This window comes from Amphiprion ocellaris, chromosome 24, assembly GCF_022539595.1.
Source record: "Amphiprion ocellaris isolate individual 3 ecotype Okinawa chromosome 24, ASM2253959v1, whole genome shotgun sequence".
Classification (NCBI taxonomy): domain Eukaryota; kingdom Metazoa; phylum Chordata; class Actinopteri; family Pomacentridae; genus Amphiprion; species Amphiprion ocellaris.
Window position 1 is genome coordinate 11,958,244 of NC_072789.1, and position 22,437 is coordinate 11,980,680.

General features: G+C 38.9%; 2 protein-coding genes across 2 annotated transcripts; both read left to right on the plus strand.

Moving 5' to 3' along the window:
- The first annotated feature begins 3,246 nt into the window (after positions 1 to 3,246).
- On the plus strand, positions 3,247 to 10,645 carry aamp (angio-associated, migratory cell protein). Its single transcript, XM_023287982.3, has 11 exons — positions 3,247 to 3,582; positions 4,399 to 4,542; positions 5,126 to 5,245; positions 5,739 to 5,878; positions 6,218 to 6,362; positions 6,646 to 6,729; positions 7,898 to 8,013; positions 8,094 to 8,188; positions 8,259 to 8,349; positions 8,733 to 8,887; positions 10,000 to 10,645. The coding sequence occupies exons 1-11, from the start codon at positions 3,492 to 3,494 to the stop codon at positions 10,073 to 10,075; spliced, it is 1,257 nt and encodes a 418-aa protein (XP_023143750.1). The 5' UTR covers positions 3,247 to 3,491; the 3' UTR covers positions 10,076 to 10,645.
- Positions 10,646 to 18,396: 7,751 nt separating this feature from the next.
- On the plus strand, positions 18,397 to 22,036 carry LOC111580301 (G-protein coupled bile acid receptor 1). The gene is made up of 2 exons (XM_023287990.3): positions 18,397 to 18,626; positions 20,026 to 22,036. Exon 2 carries the CDS (start codon positions 20,082 to 20,084, stop codon positions 21,111 to 21,113), a length of 1,032 nt encoding a protein of 343 aa, XP_023143758.1. The 5' UTR covers positions 18,397 to 18,626; positions 20,026 to 20,081; the 3' UTR covers positions 21,114 to 22,036.
- The last annotated feature ends 401 nt before the right edge of the window (positions 22,037 to 22,437 follow it).

Genomic DNA, 22,437 nt, shown 5'->3' on the forward strand with positions numbered 1-22,437 from the left:
AGCTGTTACTAATACTAGGGGGAAAAAATGTAGCTCTACACACAATAAATATTTCACTATTTCCATCTTTAGTTACTTTTCACACTTGTTTTATATCTACTCTGTGTGAACGCTGCCTGCAGTTCAAACAAAAAGTCCCAGAATTTTTGTTCACAGCTGAGCCATTAATGACTTCACAGTTGTGCAACAGAACACTGATTTTTATTGTTTGTTTTAACAGAATCTGGTTTGAATTAACAATTTATTTTTTCGAATTTTTTTTCTTGATTCGGATGAAATATTTTAACTTTAAGCTTGGATTTGGCACACATGATGTTAACTTCAAAAAGCTGAAAGTCAGACTTTTTTTTCTTTTACTGTTTTTACAGTTTCTACTTCTGATAAATGTTGTCGTTTTGGCATTTTTTTAAGAATCACTTGTGTGTTTTGGAGTTCAGAGGGTTAAAGTCCTAGTTTTTACTATAATTTTACAAGAGTTCATTGGTAGAAGGACTGTAGCCAAATACACTGCTGTTCAAAAGTTTGGGGTCACCCAGACAATTTCATGTTTTCCATGAAAATGCACACTTTCATTAATGTGCCTCTGTACACCTATGTAGATATTCCATTAGAAATCAGCCCTTTCCAGCTAGAATAGTCATTTACTACATGAACAATGACTAGATTGTATTTCTGATTCATTTAATGTTATCTTCACTGAAAAAAATGCTTTTCTTTCAAAAATAAGGACATTTCTAAGTGATCCCAAACTTTTGAATGGTAGTGTACTATACTTAACTATGGATAAAAGTTATTCTTGACATGTTCGAATATACATTTTTATTAGATTGTTATTGCTGAACAATGTAAAAGCAGCACATGACAGTTTTAGATGCATTATGTAGAGCTAGTTTTAACTACTTTCTATAAATAGATAAATAAATATTTCTAAATTGGATGATTAAAGAGAGAACAGAAGAAAAGTCAAACTTCTGATATATTCACATGTATTCATAATTTATTTTTTTAAAATCATTTTTGCTTCATTTTACTCATTTTGTTGTTATAAAGAATCCAACCTAGAAGGTCAAAGGGGAAAATATGATCACCTGATTGTTCATCTAGTGCCGCCATGAGGTCAATTGGACTTTCCAAAAATCCCAAAATCTGCTCATAACCTCACAAGAAATTCTAATAACCGTGAAAACACAAACTGGCTCCTCGTGACTGAAGTTTCACTGAATGTTGTGGCTGCTCAGAAGACAGAGTCACATGTTTTCTGAGGTCAGACCAGCTCATGAGCAACTACATTGACAGTATTCCCTGTTACTGTTGACCAAAGACTGTAAACTCTAAAGAGGATTACGCCTGTACATTCAGCTTCCTTGGGCTTTATTCAGTTTTACTGTCAAACTTTTCACTTATGAAAGACACCGCCTTAAGGAGCTACTAACCCTGAAAGAATTTCCTAAGTCTGGGTTTTAATGGAGACTGTGAGTGTCTCATAATGATTTAGCTGCTATTTCAAAAGCTTTTTCAAGGGAAAATACAGATGACTTGCCATGTTTTAGTATAAAAACGACTTAATTTGATTGTATGGGAAAATATCAACTCTTGGATCGGTATTAGTATCATCCCTCAAAATCGACTGCCACGCAACTGTAGTGAAAATGTCCAAAAATGTGATTCATATCCCCAAATTAATCTGACAATGTTGGAGGCTTTAAGTTATGTGAATAGGAGCTGAATGAAGTCCTTTTGCTGTGTGATGGCCAGAAAAAACTGCAGAAACAGACTGATGAAATAAAGTGGCTCTAACCAGCTTTGCAACTAATGTCGTCTAACTTTCCAAGGTTCAGCGGGCTCTTCCAGCGTTAGTCATAACCGAACGGAGAGTTTATAAATCTCTCGCTCGCTGCAGATTCAAAACGTCTAAATAACATACACCCTGATATTTCCACATCTCACCACATCATGAGACGGTTGTATTTTTCCAGGGAAGGCTTGAAATGGAGGCCAGTAAAACTTATTTGGGCATGCAGTCGGTGAGTTCTGCCAGCAGCATATAGAAGGAGACATAAAACTCCAACCAGGAAACCTGAAGTCGACAAACTGTGTTAAGTGTTCATAAAATACCTCTGGCTGGAGAACATTTGATGGAGGGGTTAAGACAGAGAGACGAGCTGCTTTTAAAAAGTGAACAGCTCTGCTTGTAATGTTTTCCCTGTCGGTTCACTATGAAGAATATAAATACACCTGAAGAGTGTGGATTAGAGATCTAAGCTTGTTGTTTTGAAAGAAGTTTTCTCATCATTTCTAATGCAAACCTGGAGGGTGGACCCTGTTGTGGGGCCCTCGCGCTATTTGTTTGGTTTCATTTCACTGAATATTTTCCACAGAGGCTTAAAAAAATCCTGTTTTCATCGCCCCAACTTTTACAATCTCACCAACATGTCTCTTAAAGTGTCAAAATTCCGATGTGAGGAGCCTCATCAAGTCATGAAATGCCAGATCCTTACCAAGAAACCTAGCTACACTGTATTTCTAGCTATTATTATTATAAAAACTGTGGTGTTATAGCAAACTTTTGTCTGATCAACTGACCCAAATGCAAAATGGTGAATTTTTATCCATGGGGTTGCACTTATACAGAAACAAATGCAATCAATCAAATCAAATCAAAAAAAAATATTTTGATTTGATTTTCATCCCTGAAGGAAACTGAGGTACCCAGTAGTGGATTATACTACAATACAATAAGGCATAGTAAAATATAAAAGGTTAGAAGATGTCTAAACAATATAAAATATAATATAACACAAAACACCATTTTCAAGCACAAAACTTACGTCCACTTATAGACTTCTTTAAAATTAAATAACTAAAAACATCCAGAAAAAATGAATACACAGATATAAACGTGTGGAATAATAAATTGTAAATAATTGCTTAAAAAAGAGATTAATATAGGGCACAGCAAGCACAAATATTGTTTATGTGTATGTTTCTGTAATAAAATATAATACGGGGAACAGTAGGCAATACGTGTCAATGCACCATAATGTTGTTGTTGTTATTATTATTATTATTATTATTATTATTATTATTATTATTATTATTATTATTATTATTATTATTATTATTATTATTATTATTATCTGAGCCTTTTGTCGTGTCTATACTCTATCGTCTCGTCAACGTTGCCCTCTTGTGGCCGTGGATGTAAACAACTCTAGTCGACGCTACGGTCTTTCGTCATCATTCTGCGTCCGTGTCTCCAGTCGCAGCAACATGTGAAAACATGGGGGTTCAGCGTTTCTGACATTTAACCGCTGCTTGTCTGACTTCATACAAGGCTGACAGAGACGTTTGTGAACAGAAGTGTATCTTTGAACCTCGTTAGGAATCTGTAAGCTGCTGAAAGCGAGATAGCGTCATTTCAGGTTAGCTAACTTAGCTTTACTCGTCACTTTTGGGGTTGTTTTGCTAGCTTGTAGCCTGCTGCTGACGGCATGGATAACACGGAGGAGAACCCTATTCAGCTCCACGGAGATGAAGAAATCATTGAAGTCATCGACCTGAACGACACGGAGCCTGGTCCAAGTGGGTCTGAGGCCGTTTACGGTTCTAACAGTCACTATTCTAAATATTTACCTTGGAGCACTTCAGAGACAGCCAGTGTTTGCGTATATCGCTGTTTATGGTAGCTGGAATAATAATAGTAATAATAATAATGCCTTTAATTTATAATGCACTTTACATACAAAATCTCAAACTGCTACAATAGAGAAAGTACAAAATAGAGCTGGAATAGAGCTTTAAAGATAAACTGATTAGCAAATGAGTTTGTTGTATGTGTTTCAACCTGAGGGATCATTTTCTTGTTATTATCATTATTATAAAAACGTTTTATCTGTAGCACCCTTCAAAACTGCATTTCCAAAATGCTATACAAAATAGAGCAACAAATAAACATTAAAAACACAAACATTAAAAAAAATCATAAAGCAACAGTGAAATGTTTAAAAATTGGAATAGAAATGTTACATAAGGCATTATTAAATACAAATAAAAGGTTTTGAAACTAAAGCACTGAGCTGTTCTGACAGAAAGGTTGATATAACTTTTAACAGCAGCTGATTCTCTGATCTGAGGAGTCTGTGCAGAATAACACGGTTCAAAATCTATTAAAGAGTAAAGTGGAGCTTGACCATGTGGAGATTTATAAAAATGGGATGTGTAATTGAATTCCCTAACAAACAGTAAATCAACTAAGACAGGAGTTATGTGATTGATTCTTACTGCTGTGTTTTGACCTAACTGTAAACAAGCAACTGCTGCATCGTTTAGCTGAATGAGTTGCACTGATCCAGGTGGGAGAAAATGAGGATGTTAACTTGCCTTTTGCCTTGCTGTAAGATGATTTGGCTGATGACTTGGAGGACGTGGACTTTGAAGATGCTGGAAATGCGGACGATGACAACGAAGGCTGGGAGACGGAGGACGAGATGGAAGCTGAGGCGGAGCAAGATGACAGCGAGCTCACCTTCTCCAGACACACCGGTAACATCTTCCCTCAGATCTGCACTTTGCTGTTTGAAACAGATTAGTAACTGTGGACTTCTGATCATTTGTAATCATTACAAAAGTTTTCTTTAATTTTACAAACATGTGAATTCCCAAGTGATTTGTACAGTATAAATGGCACCACAAACTAACTCCCATATTTTACCAAATAAAATTAGTTCTCTGCTTGTTGACAACTCAATGCTGTTGTAAATGAAAGTTTGGAGCATTTTTGGTACAAATTCAGGAGGCTACGCAGCATGGAGACCCATCCACAAAAAGCTCTAATCCATCAGAGGAAAACAACTGCAAAGCATGATTAGATGGATGACATGCATGGCAGTTTATTGCTGTCTTTTAACAGGATCAACTGTTATTACGCGGCAACTTATTATCATATCCGCAGATAACGTCAGTAAATTCCCGTATAAATGTGCCTCATGAAACATGCGAGAGACAGACGTGGGAGTGAAATTAAATCACATGAGATCTCTCAGTAATGCTCGTCAAACAGGGCTTAACTGTCAGACAGCTTCAGTCTGCTGAAGGTTAAATTTCTCTCTAATCTTTCTCTCTTCAGGCTCAGTGTTTTGTGTGACTTTGGACCCAGCGACCAACAGCATGGCTGTAACTGGAGGAGAAGATGACAAGGCTTATGTTTGGAGGGTGAGCGACGGAGAAGTTCTGTTGGAGTGTACAGGTGAGTGTTAAAGGCAAACTAAGGCTTTGTTTACACAAAGCACGTTTGGATTCTCTTATTTAATCTCAACCGTAGGGATTTTTTGACAGACATTTTGATGTGAGTCATGATTTTAGCGGGAATGATCTCTTCCAATGTAACTGTAGAGTGGTTAAAAGCTGCTCAGTATATTGTTTCAGCATTTCAGTCAATTTTTCTCCAACATCTTGCAGCTCCTGGGTGTTGAGTTGAGTTGATTTAAGTCAAAAAGAAGTAATAATGAAATGAAATGATCAGTTCTCGTCTTGACTTATACATGTTAAACTGGTTTCAGCACTAGTTGTGTTAAATTATGAGAAAGAGCTTGTTAAAGTCTGTCATGCTAAGATGAGTTCAGTTTGCAGAACTTGAGCATGATGCGAAAAAATATCTATGACGAATTCAACCGAAGCTAACAATGGTCTGTCTGCATGAGATCTACAAAAGCTGTTTTTTTCCCGCTTTCTCTGTAAAGGTCACAAAGACTCAGTGACGTGTGCCGTGTTCAGCCACGACTCCTCCCTGGTGGCTTCAGGTGACATGAGCGGCATGATTAAAGTCTGGAAAGTGGAAACCAAAGAGGAGATCTGGTCCTTCGAAGTGGGAGATCTGGAGGTGAGAGTTCCCTAAGTCTAATCTGAAAAATCCCGACCTAGCCGCTGAGTGTGTTTGCATCTGTTTAGTTTGTGCATCTGTCAGCACTTGTGTGGAGGCTTTTATTGGGGCTGAAGGAATTTATGAGGAACTAAGAGATGATGACAGCTCAGGCTGAGAATTTGTGGTCTGGTGGAGGAAGTGAATGATCAGACGTGCTTCCAGTCCTCAACCACGACTGTTGAGTTTCTCTTCAGCAAGGCACACAACGCATAATAATTAAAATTCTACAGTGGAAATTAGAGGAAAGAAGTGTGTGTAAAATTGCTGTTAATTCATACCTTGTGGTTTCTTCCTCAGTGGTTGGAGTGGCATCCCTGTGCTCCGGTGCTGCTGGCAGGAACAAACGATGGCAGCGTGTGGATGTGGAAGATCCCTGCAGGAGACTGTAAAACCTTCCAGAGTCCTGCCTGTCAGGCTACCAGCGGCAAAGTCCTCCCTGATGGTGAGAGATGAGAAGACAAGTCGCCCCCAAGAAAGACTTTAGAGTTACAGGATGCTTTTTAGTATTTAAAAATGCATAAAAGTCATGTAGCAACATTTAAAGTGAGGGAGAAGTAAATATTTTCATATATTTTCTACAGTTGTATCTAACCCATCCCATAATAAATAAACATTAGTGATTGGCTCAGCAGTTCAGAATCATTTTGTTCTTCAAGGTTAAAGTTTAGCAAAAATTAATTTCTATTCCTATCAGATAATATGTATTTTATTTTGAAATTCTCCAGGTAAACGTGCCGTGGTGGGTTATGAGGATGGAACGGTTCGTGTGTGGGACTTGAAGCAAGGAAACTCTATCCACGTCATTAAAGGTGAGGCTCATATTTAGCGTTTCATCTCACTGTTGCCTTTATGTGTTTGGGTTTTGGTAGATTGTGTTCTTTTACACTACTGTTGAAAAGTTTGGGGTCACGTAGAAATATCCTTATTTTTTTTATTTTATTTTTTTAAAACAATTTTTTTTCCAATGACGATAACATTAAATGAGTCAGAAATACAGTCTAGACATTGTTAATGTGGTAAATGACTATTCTAGCTGGAAACAGCTGATTTTTAATGGAATATCTCCATAGGGGTACAGAGGAACATTTCCAGTAACCATCACTCCTGTGTTCTAATGCTACATTGTGTTAGCTAATGGTGTTGAAAGGCTCATTGATGATTTGAAAACCCTTGTGCAATTATGTTAGCACATGAATAAAAGTGTGAGTTTTCATGGAAAACATGAAATTGCCTGGGTGACCCTAAACTTTTGAACAGTAGTGTAAGTGCAACAGTTAAAAAGATCCATGATATTACAACCATAACAGCAAATTAGCTCAACAAAGAGAAATGTACTGAATGTGATGGGAAAGTCATGAGATAAAGGGGTCATTGTGTAACAAACTGCTTTTTAGTCTCATTGTGTAAATTCTACATTAAAGGAATTATTAGACACAAAGTCATCTATAAACAAAGGGCAATAATAAATAAAAGTCAGGAAGGGAAGCAATTAAAGCAGCAGACATAAATCAGATCCAGAGTTACAACCCAATAAAAACAGGAAAGGAAGAGCCAAACTAAAACAAAGGTAAACAAATTATATAAGCTTGTCTTTGGAAAAAGTAGTTCAAGGAGAGATTTAGTGCAAACAGTTTAAAATGGTCAATGAGAGCACCGGTTTATATAATAATAGGGTAATTCTACCTCAAATCATTTTATTTGCATAAAATATGGATGTTAATAAAGATAATAAAAAGAATAAAAATGTAGATATTTTATTAAAAATCAGCTGTTTCCAGCTAGAACAGTCATTTGCCACATTAACAATGTCTAGACTGTATTTCTGATTCATTTTATGTTATCATGTTTATGTAGTCAATGGTAATCTGAAAGAGCAAGATTTTAGTGGTGCATTTATTCTGGAAACTGTTTGAGAGGATAATAATGGAGCCTTCTATGGCGTGACCCACTCAAGTTTCGTCGTTCGTCCTCTCACAGGTCAGGATGGACACCAGGGGGCGCTGACCTGCCTGGCCTGCAACAAGGACGGCTCTCTGGTGCTGACGGGTTCTGTGGACGGCTCTGCCAAACTCATCAACACCACCACGGGAAAGGTGATGACACGATGGCAAGCAGAGGAAAGAAGAAGTGTTTATTTAGCAGCTTGTAATCTCTGTTTTTATGTCTTGTGAAGGTGGTCGGAGCGTTTTCCGTGGAGGGAGGCAAAGCGAAAGGATCGAAGGACGAGGAGGAATCCAACTCTGTGGAGTCTGTGGGATTCTGTAACATGTGAGTTGTGCTGCATCATAAGAGCAGAGAGACAGAATAATGTAGATAATAATCCGTCTGTCCTTCCCAGCCTGCCGCTCATCGCCGTGGCGTACTTGGACGGGACTCTAGCCATATATGACCTGTCAACGCAGGTCCTGAGACACAGGTGTCAGCATGAGGTGAGAAAGATGGAGCCTTTCTGTTTGTTTAGTTTAGTCTCCCGTGCATGAAACAGTAGATTCACACTTGTCTCAACTGTGTGTACAGTATGGAGGTGTTGTATTCATATCATAGATCTCCTAACACCACCAGGGAGGTCTGCTGTAGCTGCTTGTGTGTAAATGATGTCTTAACATATACATACAGAGACACCAGAGCGTCCAGTTAAGGAATTAGTTTTCCCATCAGACGTCATTTGCCTCTTACAGAAGAAATGCACTAAAATTATCCTATTTTGAATCTGTGATATCAGCCTCTATTCAGTATATTAGATCTATTTAAATAAAGGTGTGATACCTGTCAGTAAAGACGATGTGGTGATTCTGATCTTATGTTCCTCCAGGCGGGCATCGTTCACCTGCAGTGGGAAGACTCTTCTTCTGTGGTGTCCACCTGCTGTTTAGACGGAGCGCTGCGCTTGTGGGACGCTCGTTCCGGCAACATGGTGTCGGAGTACCGCGGCCACACCGCAGAGATCCTCGACTTCACCATCAACAGGTACGAGTCCAACGCAAGATCCTGGTTAACCCACTAAACCCACTGATGGGTTTGAAAAACAAGAAAATCATCAAAATGACAGCATTTATCAAGGCCAGAAATTATAAAAACACAAACAATTCAATTCAATTTTATTTATATATCGCCAATTACAATTCAGGTTGTCTCAGGATGCTTTACAGAACCCATAGGCATGAACCCCCAGAGCAAGCCCTCAGGCAGGGGTGTCTAACATGCGACCCGCGGGCCAAAACCAACCCGCCAGAGGGTCCAATCCGGCCCGCGGGACGACATTGCAAAGTGTAACGATTACAGAGAAGACATTACCTGCAAATTGTTTGTAAAACTGTAAATTTAAAATAATTTCTCGACCTTGACTTGCTCATGTTGTTAGTCTACTTTTTTGTCTCCTTGTAACTTTTTTGTCAAATTTTTTGTCTCTTTTTTTGTTTTGTTTCGTGTTGTTCGTCTCATTTTTTGCCGTTTTGTTTCTCATTTCTTGTTTTTGTTGTTTTTTGTCTGACTTTTGTCGTTTTGATCATAAAGTAAAATACTCTATCATTCAGTTCCAGGTAGCTGTGACTAAATGTTGTGTTTCTTTGTAGACACTCAGTGATCTGGAAGTTGTAATGTGTAAATGATAAACTGAGGCATAATGTTGCCAAAATTGAATTTATTTTTCTTAAGAGATTTCAGGTTGTTCATAATGTTTTGTAAAAAGATAATTCATTAAATGTGAACATTTTCAGATCATACTTTTTTGCACTAAAACAAAGGGGAAAATGTGGAGTTGTTATTTATAGGTTATTATGCTGTGATTTTACTGGTTTCGCCCACTTGAGATCAAATTGGGCTGAATGTAGAGCCTGAACTAAAATGAGTTTGACACCCCTGCCCTAAGGCGACAGTGGCAAGAAAAAGCTCCCTTTTAACAGGAAGTCTTTATGAATTGCCATGAACTCTTTCATCCTCTTTATGTAACTTGGTCGGCAGATTATTTGGGAACACATTTGAAACGAAAATATGCTCTCAAGAATTCACACTAGATTCTCTACAGAGTTTGTCATCACCAGGCTGTTTGAGTTTACTTAAATGCTCCTTTCTGTCCTCAGGGAGGCGACTCTTGCAGTAACTGCTTCAGGAGACAACCAGGCGAAAGTCTTCTGCCTCCAAAGACCTGATCGGTAAAAAAAAACGACTTCAGAAGGGAAGAGGAGAGAAAACATATAGGAGAATCATCAGAGACATTTGACCATCAAACTTTTTGTTCTCCTACACCGGAGAACCAATTTTTCCTCCTTCTCTCCTCAGGATTTTAAAATATTCTTCTGTGTGGATCTTATCTGACCTGATTTTGTAGGACTAAAGCTGCCAAAAGATAATTTTTCAGTTTTCAGATGTGCTTAATTGGCTGACGCTACTTCAAGTAACAGGGATTCTTTAAAACAAACTGTTCACTATATTGGTCTAAGTACGCTCTTGTTCAAGAATCTGTGAGACTAAACAAAGTGAAATTCAAAGAGTGATGCATTATAGTGTCCTGCCTTTGACATCCCTTTTAATGTTCGGTCCTCCAAAAGGTTTTAGAGATGAAACAATACCGAGAACAGAAGTTTTTGTTTGCCAAATGTTAGAACTTTTCAGCCCTCCGAGGGTGTGTCTCGTCTTCCAGCTCCAATTTTCTGATGTAAACTCAAGTGTAAATACAGAAATATGAATAATATTCTTCTGGGTAACTATTAAAATTCATTTTCAGCCTCTTATGTGTCTTTTGTTCACTCCCACCGTCATCTGTATTTATCCTTTCATTCTCATCTGTGTTTATCAGATATGATAACATGGAACTGGGAGAAAGGTGCAACTTGCTGTAAAATCTCTGAGTTCCAGTGGTGTCTTGGCTTGTTTAGACTTACTCAGTTTTAACTCAGATCCGTTTGATATCTTTTATCAGATATGAGTGAATGGAGGAGGTGAGTCAGTCTGAGATGAAAGGATACTGAAGGAAAACATCTTAGATCTGATAAAAGGGAGAAAACTGACTAACTGTACCTTTAAAAGACCAAAAAAGGAAGTTTAGTTCTTTATCTTTTAATAGATCTGTAGCCCAAGTGGCTTTTAGTACTTCAGCAAGAGCTTTAATATCATCGAGGTAAGTTCTACATCCCTGTCTCCTCATTTTGCTTAGAAATACTTATCTCCTAAACTTGATCAGACAACAGCTCCACAATGTCTGAGTTTGTCTCAAATCCTCTACTTTGCACAGATTTTAAAATCGGAAATGAGGTCAAAATGCCCAAAATATGCTAAAAAATGTTCCATATAGTTGGAGCAGCAAATCTAAAAGCATTCTTCCCCATTTACATTCTGACCTTAGGAACAGTGAAATGCAGAAAGTCCTGCGAGCGGAGGCTGTAGGCCCTATTATTCCTTATTAAAAGAGATGATAAATAAGATGGGATCATCTCAAGAATAGCCTTATAAATTAAGACATACCAATGTTTGAGCCTGCGAACATGTAAAGAGGGCCAATTTACTTTAGAATACAAGACACAGTGATGTGTTAAAGCTCCACATTTTGTAATAAACCTCAAAGTGCCATGATGCACACTGTCTAGGACAGGGGTCACGAACCTTTTTGAACCTGAGAGCAACTTCAAAGGTACTGAGTAGTACGAAGGGCACCTTGACGGTAGGAAACACACACACACACACACACATATATATGGAAATCTGTTCCAATATTCAAAAGTCAGAGGTATCCCATCTCTGAAACTTTTGTTAATATCTTTCTTGGCAGTTTTGTATGAATCAGCATATTTGCAGCATTTTGTTCAAAATCACACCAGTTACATTTCTGTGCAAACTGTCACTTCTAACATTTTTAGGAAATCATTAACTGTCATCAAATCATGCTTTATTTGTGCAAACCACTACCTCTGTAACATTTTTGAACAATTCATGAACTTTGTCTCATGTTTGTACAAATTATCAGTTATGTAAGAAAAAAAAATCAACTCTTTCACATTTTGAAATTAATCCTATCACATTAGTACTAATCACCAGCATTTTTCACCAGCACTGCAACATTTTTAACAGATCATTACATGTTTTCAACTAATTATTTTTCACATTTTTGTGTAATGGCACTGTGTTTTGAATGACAACATGTTACCTCTTTCTCTGTAAATGTGTGTTAGTGGGAAGCCTGGCATTGCAGAGCTTATCATGTCTTACCTTTACCTTGCAGCTCACAGTTCAGATGGTTCAGTTTCCCAGTGATGTCCGTTGAAAATGCAAGGGCAAGAATCCACTCAGTGTCCTCAAGCAGCGAGGTGTCTTCCCCTTTGGATTGCATCAACTCTTTGATTTCGGCCAACAGTGACAAAAAACGCTGCAAAACTGGTCTCCTGCTGATCCATGGGGTTTCTGTGTGTAGTAACAGGTCACCATGTTCAGCTCACAGCTCCTCCTGCCTTCAACGTCCTGGTTGTTTGGCTTTGGAGCCATTTATGATCTTCACGACACGAGTCATCACATGATCAAATCCGGCCACTTTTGTACATACATATGTCCTGCTGGTGAATGCTGCAGTGGTAATGTAGGAATGTTGGGAAGTCTGGATCACCTCTGCATCGTACAATGAAGCCTGCATGCCGACCCGTCATGGAGGAGCCCCGTCCCTCGTCAATGAAACAAGCTTTTCTAATGGTACATTTTTCTCCACGAAGAAACTTTTCGTCGCGTAGCAGATGTCAAAGCTGCCTTTAAGTCCCGGCTTTTCCTGTCCGTAGTGCGCATACAGTCTGTGTGCGCTAGCAGGTGGCTAGTTAGCATGGAAGCTTTGTAGCGGCTAACGTAGCGTCTCTCCACATTGTGCCGCTTTGCCGACGCAATAGTCGCCCCGCAAATAGGACACATACATTTATCTTTCACTGTCGTGAAAAAGAACTCTTCCTCCCAGTCATCGTGAAAATAGTGTTTTCTCTTTCACTTCTCTGTCATGTTTTGGGGCTAAAAACCACATCTAGCTTCCCAAAGTGTCAGCGGCCGGACGCTTCAGCAGAGTGACGTAGTGATGGACATGCGCAGTGAACTTTGACTCGGACAAGGTCAGAGTTCATTTACACTGAAGACGTTTTTTTTTTTTTTTTTTTTTTTTTTTTAATTATCATAAATATTGTAATTTGAAATCTGCATTAATGTAAGCATTTTTCATTTAAAAAGAACAGCAACTATAATTTTTTATAAGGAATTTCATGGTGACTAGTGTTATTTTTAGAACAGGTGTGGTGGGCAACTCACATGGTCTCTGCGGGCAACCAGGCGCCCACAGGCACCGTGTTGACTACCCCTGATCTAGGACGTGGAGGCATTCATATATAACACATCACCATAATCAATAACTGGAAGAAAAGTTAACTCCTTTCAGTTTCACCTTAGAAGAAAAGCTTATTTCTCATCTTCACAGAACAATACCAGATAAAAGTCTGACAGTTTTTCTATGGAACAAGCAGAAGTTGAAAAAGGATGATGAACATGTATCCTTGTATGTTTATTTTACTGTGTGACCGATAAGAGCCTATTAAACATAAAAGTCATTATTGCACTGTGTTGGTTTGCATCACAATCAAAGGCATTAGCACCAGAGCAGTGACTCAGTGCAGCTCATACTCTGCAGCCAAGTGTATAATCAGTAATATTATTGGATGTGAGACAGACATGTGAGCAGTCAGAGCTCTGACTGATGAAGACCAGACCAGGATTTTTTTCCCCTCAAAGAGCACAACCAGTTCAGTTCCTTCAGCTTCAGCTATTGTTCTGATTTCTTTCCTCTGGTCGTCTTCTTTTCTGGGCTACCCAGGCTGCGTGATGAAAAACAAGCGTCATTCGGTATCCTGCGCACAAGTGCTTCTTCCCCAGCTTACGCACTCATTGTGTGTTTATGAATTGGCACACGCACGATGATATGGGACTGCATGAGTGCAAAACGAGTAGTGGAGACGACATTTATAGGCGGCACCATGAATGTCTGCGGATAAATCAAAATACTAGCTGACAATGTGACTCCCAGTAGAGGAGGGCTACAACCACATATCCATAAAAACTCAGTTTTTCACCTTTATTTTGTATTTAGAATCGGCTTCTCTTAGTTACTGGCAGATGTGTGATATGTGCATTTTCACCTAAATACCACACTGAGAGTTTATCAGCAGAATCATGCAAGTCTTCATGTGGCCAAACTGACAATTATTCATTTGACTTGTGAATGTCAATAAGATTTAAAGGAAAACTTGCCCCTTGATAGACCATAAACAATAATAAATTACCATAGGACCACTCACAAAACCCATAATTCTCCATGTATTATATTGCTTGCATTGCTGTAAGTCACAAGTGGCTGTTTTGTATCCAGGCAGATCACACATCATACAAAAATAAGTCGGAACTTAGGGTATTCAACCTCAAATCTGTACTCTTTATTGCATTTTTTTCAAATGGTGAGTTGAAGTATTTCATTTCATTCATTCTTGGACACCTTGCAAGTTGATTTTTGCTTTATTTTCAGGTAATTTGAATTTTTATCATTTGGCGTTAAAGTGATATGACACAGGAGTGTACTCATTTCTGTTGTATGCTGTATGTTGCACGATAGTCAAGTGTTTCAGCAGGAAAACAACAGCCGTCAAATGAGGTGTTCAGTGGCAGCGGGAGATTTTCCTCATCTGTCACAGCAGGTAAATGTGTGTGAAGTAGGGCTAGTGAGATTATTACCTTTAGACCTTGATAGGGCGACAGTCTGATCTATTAAACTGCAGCTCATCTTCTCTGACAACAGATGCTGAACTAACCGGCTGAGAGAGGCAGGTGCTGCTGCCAAGGTAAACATGTTTGGAGGAAGAGGAGGAAAGTGACAAACCCATTAGCAATGCTGCCTGAAAAAGCAGTCACCACGGAAACACAGAGGCCAAGAGAAAGCATACAGTCGATGGGAAAAAAAAAGGGGGATTAAAGCCAAACTGTCGAATAGAAATCTTTATTTTATGTCTCTGTTTATGACAAATGTCACAGATCATAGTGTATCTAAAATCTAAAAATCACTCTAATACTTTGTATTTGAAGCATTGAAAGTGTATGAGAAAACAATGTCTAAGAACTTAGAGTTATTGTTTCTTCCTTTATATGAAGCTTTTTTTTCCCAAAATAATGGATTAAACACAAAAACATAGAAGGAAAGGCAAACCATATGCTAGTTTACTTTTAATCTTGTTTCTGTGGTAAAACAAACTAATTTGTTACTATAATAGAGTATAAAACTGATTTTCAAACGCTATTTGACAGGGAAAAAAAATTGGATTTAGCTAAACCATCAAGCTATAGCTAAATGGAGTGTACTCAGTGCGGTTTGTTTTAATGTCTGTTTTCTCCATTTTGTGAATTCTTAAATGTATTTCATCCAAAATTACGCATTTCTATAGTAAAACTGTTCCTTTATGATGAACTAACTGTTATGACCAAGCCTCTAGGGTCAGCTGGGTGCAACAAAAAATTTTTAAAAAATCACAAAAAACTGATGTTATTGGTTAGCGCCAAGCAATTTACTGCTTATCGATGTAATTAACAAAGTAAAAGTGATAATACAAAGAAAACAGGGCTGGTGGTTGCTGCTAAATCAAAGAACCAAATAAAGCCAAATGAAGGCTACCAGAGTTATGAAAACTAGCTAAACGCAAGCAATACAACTTGGCCAAACTTAAACAACAGCAACACCCATAACCAACAACGGAAATTCTGTAGGGCAGAATAAATCTCCTTTTGCAAATTCTCCTGCTCTTTGGACGGTCACATTTCCCGAGTTGGAAAGTTGTTTTTCCGAGTTTGGTGTGTTCATGTGTTTTAAAATCAAAATGTGGGGCCAACATGGATGCTACAAACACAATGTAATTGTGTCTAAATAACATGCTGAATACTGACAACACTAAAATAATGCTCTATCTGACCAGTTATGAGGTTACTGCCTTCACTAGGTGATATAGGTCACCAAATGGACAGCAGCTATTGGGTATAAACTAATGCAATGTTCAAATTAAGTTAAACTAGAAAAGCACTGAGAGAGTACTCTGCCAAAACTGTTCATTCCCAGATATGACAGTCAGAAATGCAGCATTTGTTGATTAGTTATTGTTATTTAATATAGATGTACCCACAAATAAAATGACCTTGCACTGAGTACAGGCGTGTGTTATGCATGTGTACGTTATGTACAGATACCGAATCGCGTGACCTCAATATGTAGCTGTCAATGCATTCAAAAACAGAGTTACCATGAAATGAAACATATTCAAACTAAATAAATAATGTTAAAAATGGATTCAGTTATTGCCCTTATAAACTACATTTTTAGATGACAAAATAATATTTTACTTTGAGACCAAAGAATCAGGAGTTGCCATTGCACTCAAAGAGTTGTCATGAAATAAAACATATTCAAAATAAATATTGTTGTTCTTCGATAAGTAAAATTGCTATCAGTCAAAGTGGAGAAAAGCAGTGGCGTCATGAAGCTAGCATTGATCTCCTTCGCCAGCTGAGCTTATTAATCTTATCGTATTCCATTTTCCCCTTGCATGTAATATTAAACCTGATTAGATAATTGATTTAGCTGTGTGTTCCAGTAAGGCCCTGATGTAAATGAACATGTCCAGCCTGTCCTCCCTGCGTAGTGTCTTTAAACGCTCCAGACTCAGGAACGTTTCTGTTTAAAACCATTATCTAACTGGAGCTCGTCCATCTCTATCAGCACCAGGTCTCCAACAAGCTGTCTCTGTAGGAGTCTTCCCTGTTTGGCCAACGAAACAGGTCGCTACCGGCCTTCTGTCCAGGCTGTGTTTAAATATGAGCTGTGTGTGACAGCTGTTATGAGTTCAGACATACACATGGTTGTATGTGTACGTTTGGGTCGGTGCTCAGCCAAATACTAAGAGGAAATACATCTTTGCATTTGTTTTGGCCTACTTAAGTGAGCAGACTTTTCAGGAGCGACAGGCACTTTGACAGATTCGATGAAGAGGTTTAGTCATGTGTGGATTAAAAAAAGCTATCAGCAGGAAAAACAGCTTGAAGTTGCTTGTGTACATTATACAGCCAAAGTGAATATAGCCCTGTGCAAGATCACTTAAATGTCACATGATTCAAAATTGCATCACAATTCATAATAAGCTCACTATGAGAGTCAGCATTAGCTTGCTGCCAATCACTGCACCTACTAACACCCAGTAGCACATCATAAAACATCAGCTTATTGTTTTAACCTTTCTGTTTTTCTAGGAACCAAACAAACAGATGCAATATGCTCATTTTTGAGCTATAGAAGTGTTAATGAATGTATTTTGAATTGCACACAGCCAGGTCTGAAGCTTCCCCACGCTTTCAGTCTTTATGCTAAATTCTCTTGGCTTCACTTAGCTAACAGAGAGACACGAAAATAGTAGCAACCTGTAAATTATGGAACAAATGAGAATTTTGGGGGGAATTTTTCCCAAAATGTCACACTGTCCTGTTAAATAAGCAAAGTCTTCCATTAGTAATTTGCCTTTTGGGGGCATTTATTACTTAGGGAGTTAAACTGCTAAACAGCTAACAATAGTTTGTCAGCCACCACGCACTAAGCAACACAATTAAAACCCTGTTTTGTCGTTTTCTGCAAGCTCAAGTACATTGGATTGTATTCTGTATAATTATTTAACAAAAGCAACCACCTTCTAGCCTATTAAACATCTAAAATACATTGTTTTCAAGGTAGTTTTGTTTTTGATCCTGACTCAATTCAAGCTGTACAAGAAATACATAGATAAAAATTAATTACGTTTGCATTGTAAATCAAATGTTAATATGCAAGATGCAGATGATGCTTTATATATTTCTGCATAACTGTATTGCCTTATATATTTATATATTGCTGTGTATGTCTATACTGTATATAATGTACTTTACTGCTGCTTTTGCGCTTAGATGCTAAACTATACTTTGTTGTCTTGTACTCTGGGTAATGACAATAAAGTTTAAGGAAGTAGTGCCTGGATAGCTTCTTAATATGTGGGAAAAACATGAGTTTTTCTATTGTGGTGGCTAGAAATGATGGGTTTTCTAACTGCACTTTTAACTGGTGAATATCTGCTTGTTACAGAAGATTTGTGGGAACATTGGGGGCCGTCATGGAGGGTGTGAAGACAAAGCACATGCCAGCTGATGTTAACTTGTTCTTATCAGTTTCAGACTGCAGTGATAGTAGCTTTCCATCCACTTCCATTCATGGATGTGCACCAGCAGGCCTGCTCAGTGGTTAAAACTAATGTAGCGGTGGTGAAAGAGCACAAAGAAAAGAATTAGTCAGCTGGGGTAATGGACACTGCTGCCTCATCCCCAGCAGGAAAAGACACTTTGAGTAGAACAGCTGCCTCCTCCTCCTCATCCTCCCTCAGCGGGCACTTCCCCTTTAAAGTATCTGAGAGAAACAGCCAGAATCTTGGCTGCTCGCTCTGTCTAAAGGCTGCTAGTTGAGTTCTCTGAGGATCTGGAAGCATAACGAAGAAGCGTCTGTAGTTAATGCTGCCTTTTTGTGGCTGTGGATATGATATGCAGGAGAACAGACCTGAACTTATCAGGAGAGAGATAAGAAGCTGCATTTTATTCCAACTGCTTCCCACAAACAGTACATGATTGGACTGTTCATGACAAAAAGGTAAATATCTTACTAATTTTGTTGCTTTTTGGTTCAACAAGTTCATATTTTACAGTTTATCATGATGCATTTGTCCTCATAATATTACTAATTTACATTACATATTACTTTAACAATGCTGACTTTGAATCAACCATTTTTCTCTCATGAAAGTAAAGTTCTGGAAAATAGATTTGAAATAAATTAAAGGAGAAGCCTTTAGAGTTACAGATAAATAAAGGCGTCACCGATGCATTGAGGCAGTAATGTTGGAAAACCAATTTGTTTCTGTGTATTCACCTTGTTAAAGACCCTTTAAAAACAGCATTTGCTGAAACTGGAGCAGGACTTTGATACCATAAAACTCCCTTCACTGGGCTTACAGGATTATATTTGTGTTACATATGCAATACTTCTATTTAATGTCATGATTATAAATAGTGCTTTTTTTAACAGAACTACAGCTAGAAGATATTTAACACAAAAAGTTAACATGAACAAGGCGACATAACAAAGCCTGTATATTTTCCCTCACAGCTATAAACTGTGTTAAATTATCCTCAGGATATGCATCACTTTCCAGATTATAATAGACACAAAGGGAGTCGTAGCTGCAGAGCTGATGAATTATTGAATGAAAGCATCCTCTTGTTCATTAACATGTGCTCTTATTTGCTGTTACCTAACAAAGAGGCTCAACTGGTTTCAGTAGTGAAGAGACGACAGAACGGCACATTGTAGGCTGTAGCCGTGGGTTTCATAACTGATCTGAAGTCTGTCTGGTCATCTGACTCAGCATCTCTTGCGTCTTGATAATCATTTTGCTGGCATCCTTCTCCCATCTGAATGTGTTGAATTTTTATCCCTCCGTAGTGCATTTTACTTCTGAATATGCTTTGAGATTGTTCTCAGCTTCCTCTCCATCCCTGTTCATGCAGTGAGAATAAATCATTTATATTCCAATTTCATTTTTCGCAATAGGCCTGAGTTGACTCTTGAGCGGTGCAGTAACCATGTAGGTCAAAATAACCTGATTCCATACTTTTGTTATTTAAATCAAAGTATTTTAAGAGCTTTAAAGTTAGATTATGTCATATAGTGATTGGATTATCAGGACAGTTTCAAGAAAGAGTAAGTGACTTTTACTTATTTGGATTAGATGTTATTATATAAAATTGAACAAAGCAAAAATTGCTGAAAAGCTTTACTAGCAACTTCTTGTATTGGTTTAATTTCACAGTAAATTTTGAACTCTTTAATCCTGGTTGTCATCTTTGTTCAGTGGCACTTTCTTTCCAGCAAGCCTCTTTGTGCTTTTTGAGAAATAACAGCTAATTTGATTCATAGCAAGAAGTCTCAGCTCATCAATCTTCCATCATCCGAGCTTAACTTTCATGGCCGCTGTTTCTCCTTCCCACAGGGTAGCTGTACCTTAATGGGACTGGAGACAAGCTTTATGTGGGAGTCGGTCTGCAGATGTCACCTGTGATGGACTACAACGACTCCCAGGCTCTGCTCTCCAGAGAGCACCTCATCTACGTCATCACGGTGCCGCTGTCGACTTCCATCATCCTGGCCAACCTCGTCATCATCTTGGGCATCTCCTGGAACCGGCAGCTCCACAACACGCCCAACTACTTCTTCCTCAGCCTGCTAGTGGCTGATATGTGTACGGGCGTGGCGCTGCCTTTTATACCGTTGATGGGTCTGAACCGGGAGTTAAGTTTTAGCTCCTGTCTGGTGGCTCATGTGTTCCCAAATTTCCTTTTCTTGGCGTTTCTCTTCAACCTGGTGATGGTCCACTACGAACGCTACATCTGCATCGTTGACCCCCTGCATTACAATAATCTGTGGATGCATCGCAGTTTCCCGTTAGCGCTGCTCGTGGTGTGGGCACCGCCACTGCTCTACGCATCGCTTCCTGCTTTTGGGTGGAATAACTGGACGGGACCAGATTGGAATGACTGCTGTGCAAGTAGCCAAAAGCTAGCAACAAACTGTTCGACGAACGGAACCGCCTGCTGTTCCTACAGCCGGGTGTTCCCCAACGCTTTCATCTACTTGGAGGTGTATGGACTCGTCCTACCTGCTATTCTTACCATCGCTGGCATGACCGGCCGAGTTCTGTGGATCACCCGAGGCCAGCTGAAGGACATTTGTCGCCTCCATCGTTCGGTGGAGCGAGGAAGTCAGGCCTCGGACCGGGAGCAGAGGCTGAACCTGCGCTACACTCGCTGTGTTGTTGCGGTGTCATTAACTTTTCTGGCTTGCTGGGTTCCCTACCTTATTTACATGCACGTCTGCATTGCAGTGTTGATCAGTGACACCAAGTGGAGCTTCAACACTCACATTGTGCTGTCTTGCACTGGTATCGGAAGCATGGCGGTGGTGCCGTTGGTGCTCGGCCTGGCCAACAAACAGTACACGGAACCTGCATACAAAGTTCTCCAGAAACTCAGAGACAGATGGAGGCGACGAACACATGGATCAGAGGAGGGTGACACCTGAAGGAACACTGATATATATCTGTGGATACTCATCAAAGTCATAGTAGTCTTGGGAGATTCGGTAGAAGAAAACTCTTTAACTGGTTCTTGAAAAATCTTTCATCCAAGATGGTTCTTCAGGCCTAATTGATAGATTGGGAGAACCAGGGATATATTAGCACCTTCAGAACACAATGAAGGACACATGTGGCTTGAGATGTATATCGTTGCGAAACTGCCAGGTGAGGGATGATTAAATGTGTTGATGGTGGGGAAACTGCCTGTGGAGGGATGCACGTTCTAGTTTAAGTTTAATATATGTAAAACTGGAACAGACATGTCTAACGTTCCGAGATCTGTACCCAGATAATTTCACCACCAACACCTTGGATCGTCCCTCACCTGGCAGATGACACGAGCCATGTGTTTTAGGGTGACAATAAATAGCTTGGACATATTAACTTATTGGATGAGGGATCACATGTCTTCACAAACCAACAAATCCAGTTATTTATTCTACTGAAGCACTTAAGAAAATCAGTCATGAATCGAAATGTGGTCAAATTTCACAGTGACCCGACAAAAAAAGTAAAACTAAAGACTACTCCTATCTTCCCACAGACTTATATATCCTCTGTAAGATACAAGTCATAAACTGCAGCTGTAATTATCATCTGAATCACTCAGAATGGGATTAAAATCACTGACCAGGCCCGGCCTTGAGGTTAATTCTGCACAGTGTCACTTTGAACCAGTCCTAATGTCAGTTTGCTAATGTGTTAATGTGTGGCAGGTAGTTGTGTTTGAACTTGATGTGACACCTGAAATGTAAATGTGCTCAATCGTAACATCAGATTTAACAGAGGCCAATAAACTGCCCCTGTATCAGTAGTAAATACTCTTGTGTAGCTTCATGTGGACATGAATTAAAGAGGTTGTAGAGTCTCTCCATCTCTTGCCCCCTGCCTGCACTGTTTACTTCTCTGTCAGTGTTTATCTATATACTGGTATGCAAGCAGAAGAGGGGAGGCAGATACATCTATCATACATCTACACGACATGAAGAGATTAGTCCCGCAGCCACAACATGCTGGAGAGAGACACAAATTAGAGGCTGAAAGTGATTTTATGCAGTTATGAGTTTCCAGTTTCTACTACGATTAGATACAGGAACATTAAATACTGTAGAGCAGAGTTTTCATGTGCTGTAAAGATCCATTCATCTCTCTGTTTAAGACTTGATTAAACATAAAGTATGTTGGACTAAAACCCACAATCAAAATGTAATTTAAATGTGTTCGTGCAGTATGTGGGTGGTAAGGAGACAGCCGAACTGAGGAGGAAAA